The sequence below is a fragment of the Gossypium raimondii genome, chromosome 2 (assembly GCF_025698545.1).
Source record: "Gossypium raimondii isolate GPD5lz chromosome 2, ASM2569854v1, whole genome shotgun sequence".
Lineage (NCBI taxonomy): Eukaryota > Viridiplantae > Streptophyta > Magnoliopsida > Malvales > Malvaceae > Gossypium > Gossypium raimondii.
The window spans coordinates 46,091,270-46,104,944 of record NC_068566.1 but is presented as its reverse complement, the minus strand read 5'-3'; the positions used below and the strand labels follow the sequence as shown (position 1 = coordinate 46,104,944).

At 31.9% G+C, this 13,675-nt stretch overlaps 2 protein-coding genes across 5 annotated transcripts; one reads left to right on the top strand and one right to left on the bottom strand.

Annotated features, from left to right (window-relative positions):
* Positions 1-1,110: 1,110 nt before the first annotated feature.
* On the bottom strand, positions 1,111-4,989 carry LOC105789182 (uncharacterized). 3 transcript variants are annotated; one of them, XM_052627671.1, is made up of 4 exons: positions 4,759-4,989; positions 3,948-4,032; positions 2,170-3,860; positions 1,111-2,056 (listed from the first exon to the last, which is right to left on the bottom strand). In XM_052627671.1, the coding sequence occupies exons 3-4, from the start codon at positions 3,836-3,838 to the stop codon at positions 1,701-1,703; spliced, it is 2,025 nt and encodes a 674-aa protein (XP_052483631.1). In that variant the 5' UTR covers positions 3,839-3,860; positions 3,948-4,032; positions 4,759-4,989; the 3' UTR covers positions 1,111-1,700. The 3 variants fall into 3 exon arrangements, with proteins under 3 accessions (XP_052483631.1, XP_012471912.1, XP_012471911.1); XM_012616458.2 differs by lacking the exon at positions 3,948-4,032 and having other exon boundaries at positions 2,170-3,841; XM_012616457.2 differs by lacking the exon at positions 3,948-4,032 and having other exon boundaries at positions 4,759-4,988.
* A 4,630-nt stretch (positions 4,990-9,619) lies between these two features.
* On the top strand, positions 9,620-12,111 carry LOC105789180 (uncharacterized). Of its 2 annotated transcripts, XM_052627670.1 has the most exons (5): positions 9,624-9,745; positions 9,830-10,151; positions 10,815-11,051; positions 11,157-11,374; positions 11,643-12,111. In XM_052627670.1, exons 2-5 carry the CDS (start codon positions 9,861-9,863, stop codon positions 11,815-11,817), a joined length of 921 nt encoding a protein of 306 aa, XP_052483630.1. In that variant the 5' UTR covers positions 9,624-9,745; positions 9,830-9,860; the 3' UTR covers positions 11,818-12,111. The 2 variants fall into 2 exon arrangements, with proteins under 2 accessions (XP_012471910.1, XP_052483630.1); XM_012616456.2 differs by having other exon boundaries at positions 9,620-10,151.
* The last annotated feature ends 1,564 nt before the right edge of the window (positions 12,112-13,675 follow it).

The following is a 13,675-nucleotide window of genomic DNA, read 5'->3' as shown; positions in this document are numbered from 1 at the left end:
GAGAATTAAATTGATAGAATTTGAAAATGTGAAGGGTTAAATTTATTAAATTATTTGGAATTAGGATCAAATTGATAGAATATGCAAAGTATTGAAGACTACATGTGTTATTGTATTAGTTAAAAAAGGCTTTTCGTTATCAATTTAATGGTGAGTAACCTAAACAGGAACAAATCCAAGCGTTAGTGCTTAAATTAAAAAATTTTAAAGTTGAATAACTAAAATAAGAACACGAAAATAGTTGGGTGACCATTTGTATAGTTTACCCTTCCTAATTTGAATTTCAAAATTACATTAGCCTGGTAATATTATATTCTCAATAGTGACAATATTCTAAAATATATGTTGGAATAATTTCACTACCATTTCTTTATTAGGTAATCTTTTATGGGTAATTATTTTGTCCATTGCTAGTGAAGTAAAAAAACTCCACAAGCGGATGTAAGATGATGGAAAATGCCTTTTTTAATTATTTAATTACTATTTTATTATACTCTAAAACAAATGGTATCAATATACTCGTATAAGATAATCATCCGTCTTATATTCCTAAGGTGAAATTTTTACAATTTTATCTTATTTTAATGATTCTAAGTTATTTTACTCAGCCTAAATGGAAAAATAATTACAATTGATTAATTATTTTTATGATTCTTTTATAATTTTTCAAGTAATATTTTAACCATATATTTATTATCGTTATTATTATAAGTCAAGAAAAATAATATTTTGTTTATTTCGTTCTCCCTAAAATGTTACATTTATAATAGTTTACCATTAATTTTTTATAATTTTAGTTAAACTTATCTTAACGCAAAAACAAATAACATGTTTTAATAAAAAATATATATTTATTTCTTTCGTTTTTCACGTCATTTTGATCATATAAAAGCTCTAGCTACTTATTGCTCTTCTTCAATTTTAGTTTATTTATTTGAAAAAAATATGAAATTAATTTACTAGAAAAATATATTAGTTTACTAATAAAGTAAGCGTTGTAAAGAACAAAAAAAAAAGAAAAAAGAAGGAAATTAAATGAAAATAGATTAATAAAATGTACTTTTAGATAAGAATAATTATCCTATACACTCCCAATAGAATAAAACAACGTCCACAAACAAATCTAAGTTTATGTCATTTATTTTTAAGATATAATAAAATAATAATTAAAAAAGATACTTGACATCATCTTAGACCCGCTATAATTACCCAATAAATAGTCATACATTCCATCTGTCAAACAATAAAATTTTACCTTCCAAATTGATCAAAGAAGATAATAAAATTAGAGTGAGAGGTGGAGGATGATATTAGACCTGGAAAATAAAATTAAATATACATATCCAAAAAAAAAACAAAGCCTACTTTCAAAGAATCAGATTTGGAGAACATCACTCAGCTTGGTCTTGCTAGTGATGAATTCCATGAATTTTTTCCCTTCTCTTGGAAAAAACTATAACAAGAACAACCTCAGCTTTAAGAATAAATCTTCTCCCCACTTGAACCATATGATATCAATGTACATTTCTAGTTCCTCATAAGAAGAATTTGACTATGTTAGATATACATATTTTTCTCATATTTGCTGATCAGACAGCGTATGGATTAAATTATTTGACAATATACAGTATATATTCCAGCATCATGTATACAATCAGTAATAGAATATGTAGTATCCATTTTCATTTTTGTTGACAATGTTAAGGACTACCTCTGCATTCAAGGGGCAAGTTATCTAACCATGAATCATCCAATAGAGGAACCGAAGGTTCGGATTCGGTTGGCCATTCTGAACTAACATCTATTTCATCAAAGATGATGGGTTTACATTTTCCATCCCTACCTTGACATATTGTTTGTAACCAAAGATTGCAATGCACAAAAACCAAATCATTTAGTTTCTCCATCTCCACCTTGTTTCGTTTCTTCGTATGTACGGTCTCAAACGTGCTCCAATTCCATCTGCACCAATGAAAGCTACATGGTTGGCTTAGTATCCTTATTGCTACTCTTTGTAGCGTCGGAATCTCATAACCGTAGCTCGCCCACCAGTCACCTACAATTACCAGATATTCATTAGTCGAATGCATCCCCTAGTTCAGATATAGAGAATACAAAAACTATGGTCCTTTCACCAGTGTAACATAGACAAATGCAACTTTCTTGTACCTGGAGCATTGAGGGTTCTCCCCATGATGGCAAAATCGGTCCCTAGAGCGCCTTGTGCATTTATGTACACGGGATGTTCCTTTGTGATTTCTATTTTATCTTTATCCATTGTAGCCATCTTAAGCATTGCTTCTTGAAACCCATTCCTCATCCTTAAATCGATCTTAAAGTTCGGGTTATAGAATATTGAAGGATTCAAGAATGCTGCCGCAGCATGTAACGGTGAGTGAAGTTGCATGTTCCATCTCCGATCGATTATATCCCATATTGGCATGTATTTTTCTTCAATACCTTTATAATATGCCTTTATAGCACCTTTTGCTCTCTCTATTCCTTCGTACATATAACCCATAGCCGGCATGTCACCATCAACAATCCGTAATATCTTAACCAGTGACTCAGACACACTAACAGCTTCACGTGCAGACTTCCAAAATCTTTCTAAATACAGTAACGACTTAATAGCCTGAGCGTCAGAACGTCTACTATAAATGGATGATAACCACTCTGAATGAGAGAACATGTGTTTTAAATTGTCCTCTTGAATCACAATGGACCTCAAGGTAAGATAATTGTCCACGAACCTTGTAATTCTTGGCCTCATTAATTCCCTTCCACCAGTGATCTTCCGCATCATATTTAAAATCCATGCATGACTGTATATATACCGTGCAATGCTCTTTGCCTCCTCCAACACAATGCCCACCCACTCTTGTTTACTAATGTCTTCCAACATCTTATCGATACAATAAGAAGCACAAGGAGACCAAAACAACGAACTGTACTTGGCCATGAGATGTCTTCCTGCACAAACATAACTGGCTGTGCTATCTGTTATCACCTGAATTACATTTTCCAAACCAACCTCCAAGACAACCGATTCAAGCAATTCAAATAAGTAGCTAGCATCATCCTCATGACCTGAGACATCAACCGACTTCAAAAAGAGTGTCCCTTTTGGATATGTGACAGAAAATATAACAAACGATTTCGTCCTACCATCAGACCAGCTATTACACAAGACAGTGCAACCAGTTTCTTTCCACTCCTCTCTATATTTCTTATAGCAATCATGTATATCACCCTCTACTTTCTCTAAAAGGCTAGACCTCAACTTTTCATAACTTGGGGCTTTATAACCAACACCGCACTCTGCTATAGCATCCACCATTTCCTGATAATACATGGATTTAGCAGCACTAAAAGGAATAGAATTATGGAAGAAGAAAACAGCAATTTTTTTGTCAGCATCATCCAGCTTTTGCTTTTGAGCATCGTCAGTTGCTGGCTGCTCACTAGGCGATGGATGCGGAAACAACAAAGATGGACAGGTGCTGCCATGTTGGCCACTAGATCCATGGTTAGGATGGAGACCACCACTAGCAGAGGAACTATTCTGTTGACCATTTGCAACTGTCTTATCCATCTTTGGTTTCTTGGGAGTTTTTTGTTTCTTTGGAGTATTTAATATACTTTGTATATGGTCTCTAACATCATCAGGGACTTCAGCACAGGGGACTATATCTTTGTTTTTTATTTGAGCTAGATGAAACTTCATCCTATAAACCCCTCCACTGAATTCCCGGTGACAATAATTACACCTCACTTTCTGTCTCGTTGCATCCACAAGTACACAATGCTCCCAGCAGGCATCTCTTCCACGAACCATTATCTTTAAAACGAAGCAACTACTGTGAAAAGCACATAAAAGACTAAATGAATAATAGAATTAAGTATAAAGGATAAAAGCACAGCAAGAGAAGAAACTTGGACTGAACTCATTTGCAAATCTGAAAAACCGACACCAATAAAGATTAAATGAAATCCTTCATGTTCTAATAGCACTTATCATCATCTAGAGACCTGTTTTGCCATACAACAATGTATATCAATATACAGTCTGCAGGAATTAGTACAATAAATGTACTTCATTAACAAAAATAGACCCAAAGCTTGGCAAATATTTAAATTATTTTCACAGAAACCTGTATTATACTACAAGCTTATTCACATTCCAACATAGCATCAGTAATTGAACAGCATGGTAAGGCACCAACATCCATTTAATCCCCGAATTCTCCAACCCCGTGAATATAAACAATTAAACACATATATTTATATTCTTAGTAGCATTACCCAATTTACTTGCATAAAATCTTAATTTACAAACTAATCAGTGTCAACAATGTAACTTACTCAACAATGCACTAACATTTTCTTATGAAATGAAACCAGACACAAGTTTGCATTTTCCATTGAACTATGAAAATGGGTATCTAAAACCCTATCTGTTCATAGTTTAGCTTCTTCTTTTTATGGTAATCCCCATTACACAGCAAGAGCTCTTAGCATTTTTGTTTAAAATTTACACAATTTACAGCTTTTTCCCCTTACAATGTAAGTAACAGTTTGCTGCCAATTAAATCATCACTCGTTTCATTCTATTAAATAATCTTTCTGAAAAAACAAAACTAAGGAACTGAATAAACTTAAACACTTGAGAGATGAAATTAAGTTGAAATTTAATTATCAGAAAATAAGTTGAAAATAAAACCACAAAAAATGAAATAATGTAAGGGATAAGGTTACCTGAAATTTCCCAGAGATCTGAGGGAAATTGGAGTGGAGATAGCAAAAAAAAAAAAAAATTAGAGGTGGTCGGAATCTGGGAACGTTTGGATCGGCAATTTGGACGGATAAGGAGAGGAGGGAACCGAGGAAATGAAAAACCACGGCGATAAATTAATGGTCCTCGCTAGCGAGGAGAGTGGGCGTGGAAAACTGGAAAATCGTTCGTCGACGTTTTCTCACGTGATCCCTGCGTGACTCTCCACTTTGTGATGACGTGTCCCTAATCCTTTGATTTTTAGTGTTAAATCACTCTTTGGGCTAACTTGGTCTTTAAATTTGATAATTATTTTTACGAGATTTTAAATTTTTTTGTTTAATTTAATTCCTAAACTTGATAACAGGGGTGGTGTTAGGAAATTTTGAGGGAGGCTAGAATAAAATTGTATATTTTATGATAGCAAAAGTGAAATTTCACTATTTTAATTTATAGTTTTAAAGGATTAAATCAATTTTTCTCATTCTTGAGAGGCCAAAGTGTAATTTTGCCATATACTAATTTAAATTTTTAAAATTATAAAAGGAGTAAAGATGAAAATTTCCAAAAAACTTTTAGATTGCCGAAAGGAAAAGGAAATCATATTATTAGTATTAGAAACAGGAATTTCAATCACTACACGGAAAAGGATTACTGATATTAGAAACACTATAAAAAGGAGGCTTTGTGACAATTTATTACGTATAATCAATCTTTTACTTTTTATGTCTTAGCTTTCAGTTAACCTAATGGCACTCTCCCATTCAAACCATGACTCCAGATTTTCGTTTCTGCTACTCCTTACAATGTTTACAAAGACGATCAATCCCTGGAATCTCCTTTCATCACCTTCAAGTTTAACATTAAGATGAGTTACGTATTGGATAAACCAGACAAATCTGTTCCGAGTTATATTTCGAAGCACGATTCGTGGCACGAATTCGAGCATCCGGTCGATGAACTGACGAGGGGTTTTATATGTTCTTTGTTCGTCGATGCTAAAATCCCGTTCGCGTTAAAGAATTTACATTGGAAAAAACACGATTTCGACAAAGAATCGATCCCCTTAGTGTCGACGGATTGTGTTGTGTCTTCGATATTGGATGTTTGTAGTGACATGATCAATGCGGCTCGTGAATCGGGACGTAAGAAATTGTTCTTGCTTGTAATGATCAAGAAACAAGTGGTAGTGCCGCGTGATGAGTATTTGGCAATGCTGAAAGCGAAAGAAGGACAAGAGGTTCTTTGTAACGTTGAGGATATGATTCGATTGCAAGCTCGAGGTTGGAACTTTCAGCGATCCGATTGGGAAGACATGGCTAATGTTGTTAGACGAGCTGGACTTGGTGATTCGATAAAAAAACGCTTTGGATTTAGCAGCCGAACATGCTACGAACGAATTGACAAAACAAGATTCAAATCTACGAGAAGGTGACATCTAATGATTTCGATTCGAAAAATAAATGTTGAGTGCGTATGGGAGAGATGGGAACTGGTTCTCAAATCACTCGAATGCTTTACTCTCGTGTGTTCCATGGAGATTACATTGTTCAATGGCTCAAGACAAGTCATGTGTCCAATTTGTCGATTCATGTTGCCAACAACATAGTTTTTGTTTCGATTTTGGTTTTTTTAATTATATTATTTATTATTGTTTTGGTATAAGTTGATGAATTAGAAATTATAAAAATTTGTTTTGAATAATATATTTGGAATATTATAGAATGAAGAAGTGGAATATGATTTTTTTACTGGTTGTTGGAAGAATCTTACTTCATATTAGTTGTCTTGCAATGCAAGGCATAGATAAACGTTCGTAATTTAATTAATTATTAAACCGACTCAAAATCAATACTACTTTATATAAAAGCCTCATTATTATTTTGACATTATTATTCTTAATTGAAAAGACCTCAACCCATGAATAGAATGATAGTATGCTTCAACGCACTTAAACTCATATCCTCTTATATTGACAACTATACTCATGCCAATTGAGCTATCGTACTTAACTTTTAATCTTAGAATAATTTAGTAATAATTTTATCCTTATTTATGATTAAAGATAATTTAATAAAATGTGATTTTAAATAAAGACAAAATTAACCATAATTATGTGTATGTATGCCTTATATCATATGTTAGATTTAGCAATTTGTGTATGTATTTATACTATGTATTTATACTAATCTTTCTAATAATATTAAATACTTTATTGAATTTGATGTGAGAAGTGAAGTTACACTAACTCAATTTGATAAATTATTAATTAAATTAAAATTAAAATATTATTTATTTTAGTTAATTCATAAAAAATCTCTACTAACATTTAATACTTGAGTTCAGTGTAACAAGAATTCAACTTGATACATTACTAATTAAATCAAATAACAAAATATAAAAGTTAAAATAAAATATTGCCTATTTTAGTAAATTTACAAAAGTTACATTAATTACTATCTCACCTAATTCATTAACCTCTCGCTACTCTAATTTGTGTAGTAATTTTCTTTAAACGAGTATATCACTCGCTCTAAACTATTTTCATTATTTGAATCGAATCGTGAATCAATCGGAGGATTAATCTAAATAGAGACATTAGATTTTTAAAATTCAATCCAGAATTCAAAAAGTAATTTTATATTTCCCTAACTATTTTTTGTTCTATTTCTGTTTTTTTTCATTCTTTTATCAAAATAAAATCAAAACCTTCTTAGGGTAGAAATTTTTTTTTATTTCTCAATTTTAAACTTTGGTTTTGTTGCATTGTTCTCTTTTAAGCAAGAGAGCATTGATGGTAACTATTCATGTTATGGAAAACTTGGAATGAGTTTTATTGAAGTCTCTAAATTGTGTTTGGCTGAAGTGTTCTATGTATGTATGGCTAAAATGATGTGCTCAAAATGGGAATTTTCAAGTCTAATTTCAGACAGTCGAATACTGACAGATTGGAAGTATTAGTTTTTGTCAATTTATCAATTTGGTAATTAGGCTAAGGTAATTCCCGAACATGAGAAAAGGATTGATTGCTATAGATATTTTTTAATGTTCATGGAAACAAGAAACTTAAGGTGCCATATGTGTCAAGTGGTAAAAGTATTATGGAGGTCTTATATTAGGAGTTATGTTACATTTTGTTTATTTTACTCAAAAAATTAGGTAAATTAATCCTTGTACATTATATTAAAGAGTAAATTGATCATTTCTGTTAAAAATTCATTCATTTGTACTATTAAAAATTAGTACGACTGAAAGAATAATCAGATTGTAACACATGGCCTGCCATGTGTGCATCATGTTGACATACAAGAATTAGTTTTTAATAGCAAAAATAAATGGAACTTTTAAGAAATGACCAATTTGCTCTTTGATCTAATGTATAGGGATCAATTTGCCATTTTTTTAGTAGAGAAAACAAAATGCAATGAATCCTAGTCTAGTGGGCTCCATAATACTTTTACCTAAATGAAGTTGATAATGTTTGCATGATATATATTTGTTGATATAAGGAATCAATGAGGAGAAGGTGGTGGTGGTGATTGGAGTACAAGTTCACCTATGATAGGGAGAGAGTTGTGGAATATGATGCTGAGGGAAAAGGAAAAGAAAGGAAAAATGAAAGAGAAGGCTAAGACTTAGGGTTTTTTTAGAGAGGAAGAAGGATTGGTCCCCTATTCCTCATGTTCCAAGAGATATATGGGGGAGAGTCTCTGTGACCCTGTCTAATAGTGCCATGCCACTGACAATACAAATGATAGGCTTGCCCGGGTGGTCAACTAGGTGGCAGATCCGTTGCATGTTAGTTATCGCCATGCACAATACCGTGTGGTATTGCTCTAACATTCTTCTTGTTAAGACAATACAAGATTGTTATGCACCAGTGATCCCTCAATAGTCCTCATGGAGAGTCCATACCAAGTGGCTAAAAGGTGACCTCTGATTCCATAGATAGTTAGTCATAAAAGATTAGACAAAAAGCCACTTATGAAAGGTGTGGGACAGAGGGCCACTCTTGGGCACCATCTTGCCAAACTGCTTTTCATTTTATCGTGTGCCATTACATAGTAGGGATATAACAATATTATTTTCAAAGACATATACATATATTTGAATATGTAATTTTTACACATATATACGTATAATCATGTATTAGTATATATTAAATTTGTATGTAATTAATTAACCCAACACCAGATCAATAATTACTAAGAGAACATCTTTTGATTAGTATTAATATAATATAAGACATCTTGAATAACTTGTTGGTTTGTTCTTAAAGTGTTATGTTGCTTAATCATATAAACTTGATTGTCTGGTACATATTTTAAGCTTGAAAGGCAAACCTATTAAAGTATATTCTTCCCAAAATATTCCAGCTATAATAATACCCTTTTAAATGAACCAAAAAATAATTATTCCACTCGCTTGCAGCTGTATACATGGGTAGTGCCCGCTATAAGCCAGCTTTTTCAATCACGCGTGTCCCATTTTAATTGCACCGTTCTCTAATTCTAGCTCACCACTATGTCATCGTCACAACCAGTCTCATTCTAATCGGATTTAAAATAAAATATTTAAATAATTAATTTATGAAAAAATTAAATTAAATTTTTACATATTTTTAATATTTAAATATTAATTTAATTTAATTAAATTAATCGATTGAACTAAAAATTAATAGTTGGGTATGTTGGATTTGGACCCACATTTGATTACCGTTAGCAATATTGGTCTGTGACCTTTGGAACCCGAACCTCTTAGGGAACGACGTCGTTGCTTCCAATGGCAGTTTCGCAAATTACAACACTTTAAGAACACAAAAGAAAAAAGGTTTCCAAATCTGCTCAGTTACAATTGACATTGACAAATTAGAATGAAAATAAACGTTAGGGTTTTGGTTTTCTTTTAAATTAATCAAAAAACCTGAAAAATCAAACGTTGCTTTGATTGGTTTAGGTTTGCTTGCTTTCGGTATATTTGATACGCTTCTTTGCTTTTCAATTCATCTACCCATTTATTGCTTCACCTTCTCTAATTTTCTCCGGAACCAAACAGGGGAAATTTGGGTTCTTGTTCTGAAAATTCAATGACTTTCAATGATGATAACAATGATGATGAGGGAGGAGAAGTGGTGCCGGAGCTGAAATTACGAGTTGAGGGTGATGATGATGTTAATGAGAAAAGGGTAAGTTTGAGACAGAGATTATTAGAAGAATGTGAAGCGGAAGAGAATAATTCTTTGTTAAAAGAGCCAGGTTTTTCTTCTCAATCGAGAAGGTCTATTTGGTACTGGATCAAGTTGGGAATTTTACTTACCTTTCTAGGGTTACTGGTTGCTGTTTTTCTCAAATGGGTTGGCCCTTTTTTCATGGATAAGGTCAGTACTTTTTTTATCCCTAATTTCATGCCTTTGTTGCATTGCTCTGTTTATGATCTATGTGGATTGTTAATGGTTAGGTTTATTCTGGGTTTTCTTTCTTTTCTTCAAAATTGTCAATAGGATGAAAGATAGTTTTTCTTTTACTTGATTTTTTGGATTTTAATGATTGTATGATATTAAACTGGTGATTGAAGATGTATTTCTTTCTTTGACTTTGAGGGATGAATTCAGATAAATTCTATGTTTATTGGTATCTCTTCTAACAATTTTTTCCCTCCCTCTAGAATCTCTAGAATATGCTTTCATGTTCATTTTCTTCTTTAGCTTCAAAATGTCACACCCTAGTGATTCTTTATATGGCAATAGTTTATGGTTTGAGAGAATTGAGAGAATAATTGAAATGTTCTCATGCCAAAAGTGGTACTTGTTGATAAACTAGTCTATAATGTAATAAGCTCTAACTTTTGTGTAATCACTAATGGCCACTTTGGTTTAATTCATTTTTTGATGCAGTGTCTAGCCAAAATTGTTGATCTTTATGCTAGCTTTGGTTAAAGTCATGATTTCATTCGAGAGACTAGTGTAGTTTATTCATTTATCTCTTGTTAAAATATCCTTGCCCTTTCTAACTGAACTTGACTAATGACATGATGAATGCAGGAGCTAATGCCTTTAATTAAGTGGGAGATGGCAACCTTTAGTACTCCAATGCTGGCAGTTCTAATCTTTGCTTCTGTGGCATTATTCCCCACGATATTTCTACCCTCTTCACCATCTATGTGGGTTGCCGGGATGGCGTTCGGTTATGGTTTTGGATTTCTACTAATCATCTCCGCAGCTGCTGTGGGTGTATCATTGCCATTCTTTATCGGCTCTCTTTTCCTTCACAGGATTCAAGTGTGTGCCTTATCCTAAGATTTTATTGTCGATCCCTTATTCATTGATCCTTCCTGACTGTCACTGTGCACGTAGTAAGCTGTTTGCTATTACTGTGTTTTGCAGGGCTGGTTAGAAAAATATCCTAAGAAAGCTGCCTTTCTGAGAGCAGCTGGTGGAGGAAATTGGCTTCATCAGTTTAAAGCTGTAGCATTAATCAGACTCTCTCCATTCCCATATATTTTATATAATTACTGTGCAGTTGCAACACATGTTGAGTATGGACCTTATATCTTGGGATCTTTGGTAGGAATGGTGCCAGAAATTTTTATTTCAATATACACGTAATTTCTCTCTCCGCCCTTGTGTTTATGACACATAGCTGTTTATTTTGCATATGATCTTTGATCATCACAATATATGTGCATGTACATAAGTCGATGTCTTTTAAACGAATGATATACGACCATAACTGATTCAATCAGGTATACCCAAAATATGATACATGCAAGATGCATGAGCTGTGTTAGGTGGTTCTGCTATCCATTCTTTCATGTATACGTCTTATCATCACCATACCCCATAAACTCATTAACATATTGATTCTTGCAGTGGCACCCTCATACAAACATTGGCAGACGTTTCACAAGAACGACATGGCTTATCGGCTGTACAGATTTTGTTAAACGTTGGTGGTTTCCTCATAACTCTGTTGGCAATAATTGTTTTCACGGTTTACGCGAAACGTCAGCTAAGAAAATTGCAGAGAGAAGAAGAATTGGTATAGCAGTAAGGTATGGTATTGGTTTGCAGATAAATGTGTCCATGAGAAACATGTTTATAGGGATGGATGAAGTTTTATATTTGCTAAACAACTTCATCCGTATGTGACACAAGGGGGGAACCAAAGACAAATCTAACATCATGGAGAAAGATCATTTTCTTTCTTACATCACACGCTTAATTGAGAGACCAAGGCAAATACTGTTTGACATTTATGTATATAATTCTATGTCATTTTGTTGTTGACTTTATGACTGTTTATATTATGCAAAATGTTTCTGTTAATGGTTTTCAACTATTCATTGGTTTTTTTTTTTTTTGAAATTATTGTATTTGATTCATATGAACGTGCATAAGCTTTTGTTTGTTTTCTATTTGTTAACCTTGGGTGTGAGCCTTTGCCAGATAAAGAAATGTTTACGTATAAAAAATTGAGATGCTTCTGAGCAAAACAGACAGCTAATGACTTAATGATTAACACTGAATAATTCTGATTAAGATTTGATTGTTGTCTTGGAAGAAAAAGGTCTAATTATATTTTTTTAAGGTTAAAATATGTTGTTAGTCCTTTGAGATTTAGTCCCTGTACCATATTTTTCTATTTAAAAATTTTAGTCTACATATTGTCATTGGTAGTTTCTGTCCTAAGATAGAATTTTTGAAAATACACAAAATTTCTTAAATAGTATATATATATATATATATATATATATATGTTATTTTATACACATTGGTACGAGGGGCACGTTATGAGCTGTATCATTGTTTGTTGGAGAGCAAGTCATTTCTTGAAAAGATGATCATTCTTATTGTGCCTAGTAGCTCGTCATTGGGTTTTTTACGTTAATGATGTAAAGAAAATACGTGTATCCGGGTGAAAGTAAATTATTTATGAAAATAGGTCGTTTTGAACAATAAATTTTGATATTGTTAACACGTTAAGTATATCATCTATTAAAAATTGTATTTTAATAAAAATAAATGAAATAATAATATTTTAATTATAAAAGCGGTGTTGCCAAATAAGGGGCGGCACCTCTTTTCACCTGTCCCATTTTATTTTATTTTTTGAAGGTACAATGATATATTTGACTTTTCAATTTTATAAAATAAATTATTTTAACAATTTATTTAGTATTTCACTTTTTTAATATTTTTATCAAATTACTCTAAAATAAGTGAAAAATTAATGTTTTTAATTTTTCTTTTGAATTCTTAAATTTTAAAAAATTAAATATTGACATGTCACCCACATGTATGTCACATCATTAAAGTTAAAAATATTAATTTTTATCTATTTTAAGTGATTTGATAAAAGCAAGTTTAAGGGCTAAAATAATTAAATTAAATGAGGACTAAAATGACTTGTTTTATAAAATTAGAAAATCAAACGTTTAAAATATAAAATAAAATAAAAATTAAAAGTGATTGAAAAAAGGTGGCCATATGGCCATCTCTTAGTTCGCGACACATTTTTATTATGTTGCTATTCAAAATGATCCATTCTCGTAAATAATTTATTTTGATAAATAATTTATTCCACTCAATATTATTAATATAAAAACCCCTCCTCATTCCACTCTAAGCACAAATGCAATTTCTTTGTTGTCAGAGTTGAAGATGCTTGAATTATGCAACTTTTGTTTTATATTTGATAAAAGTATTGTACCGAAATGGATTTTAGACATATAGATAAAGCAATATAGAATGAATAATTGACTCCTATAACCATACATCAATAGTTCTTAAAGAAAAAGATAAAAGGAAAATTTTCTTAAAACCAAAAATTAACTTCCATCACTTCTTGTATAATTTTATATAAATTTAATTTAATATAATTCTTTAAAAATTGTATTTTTATA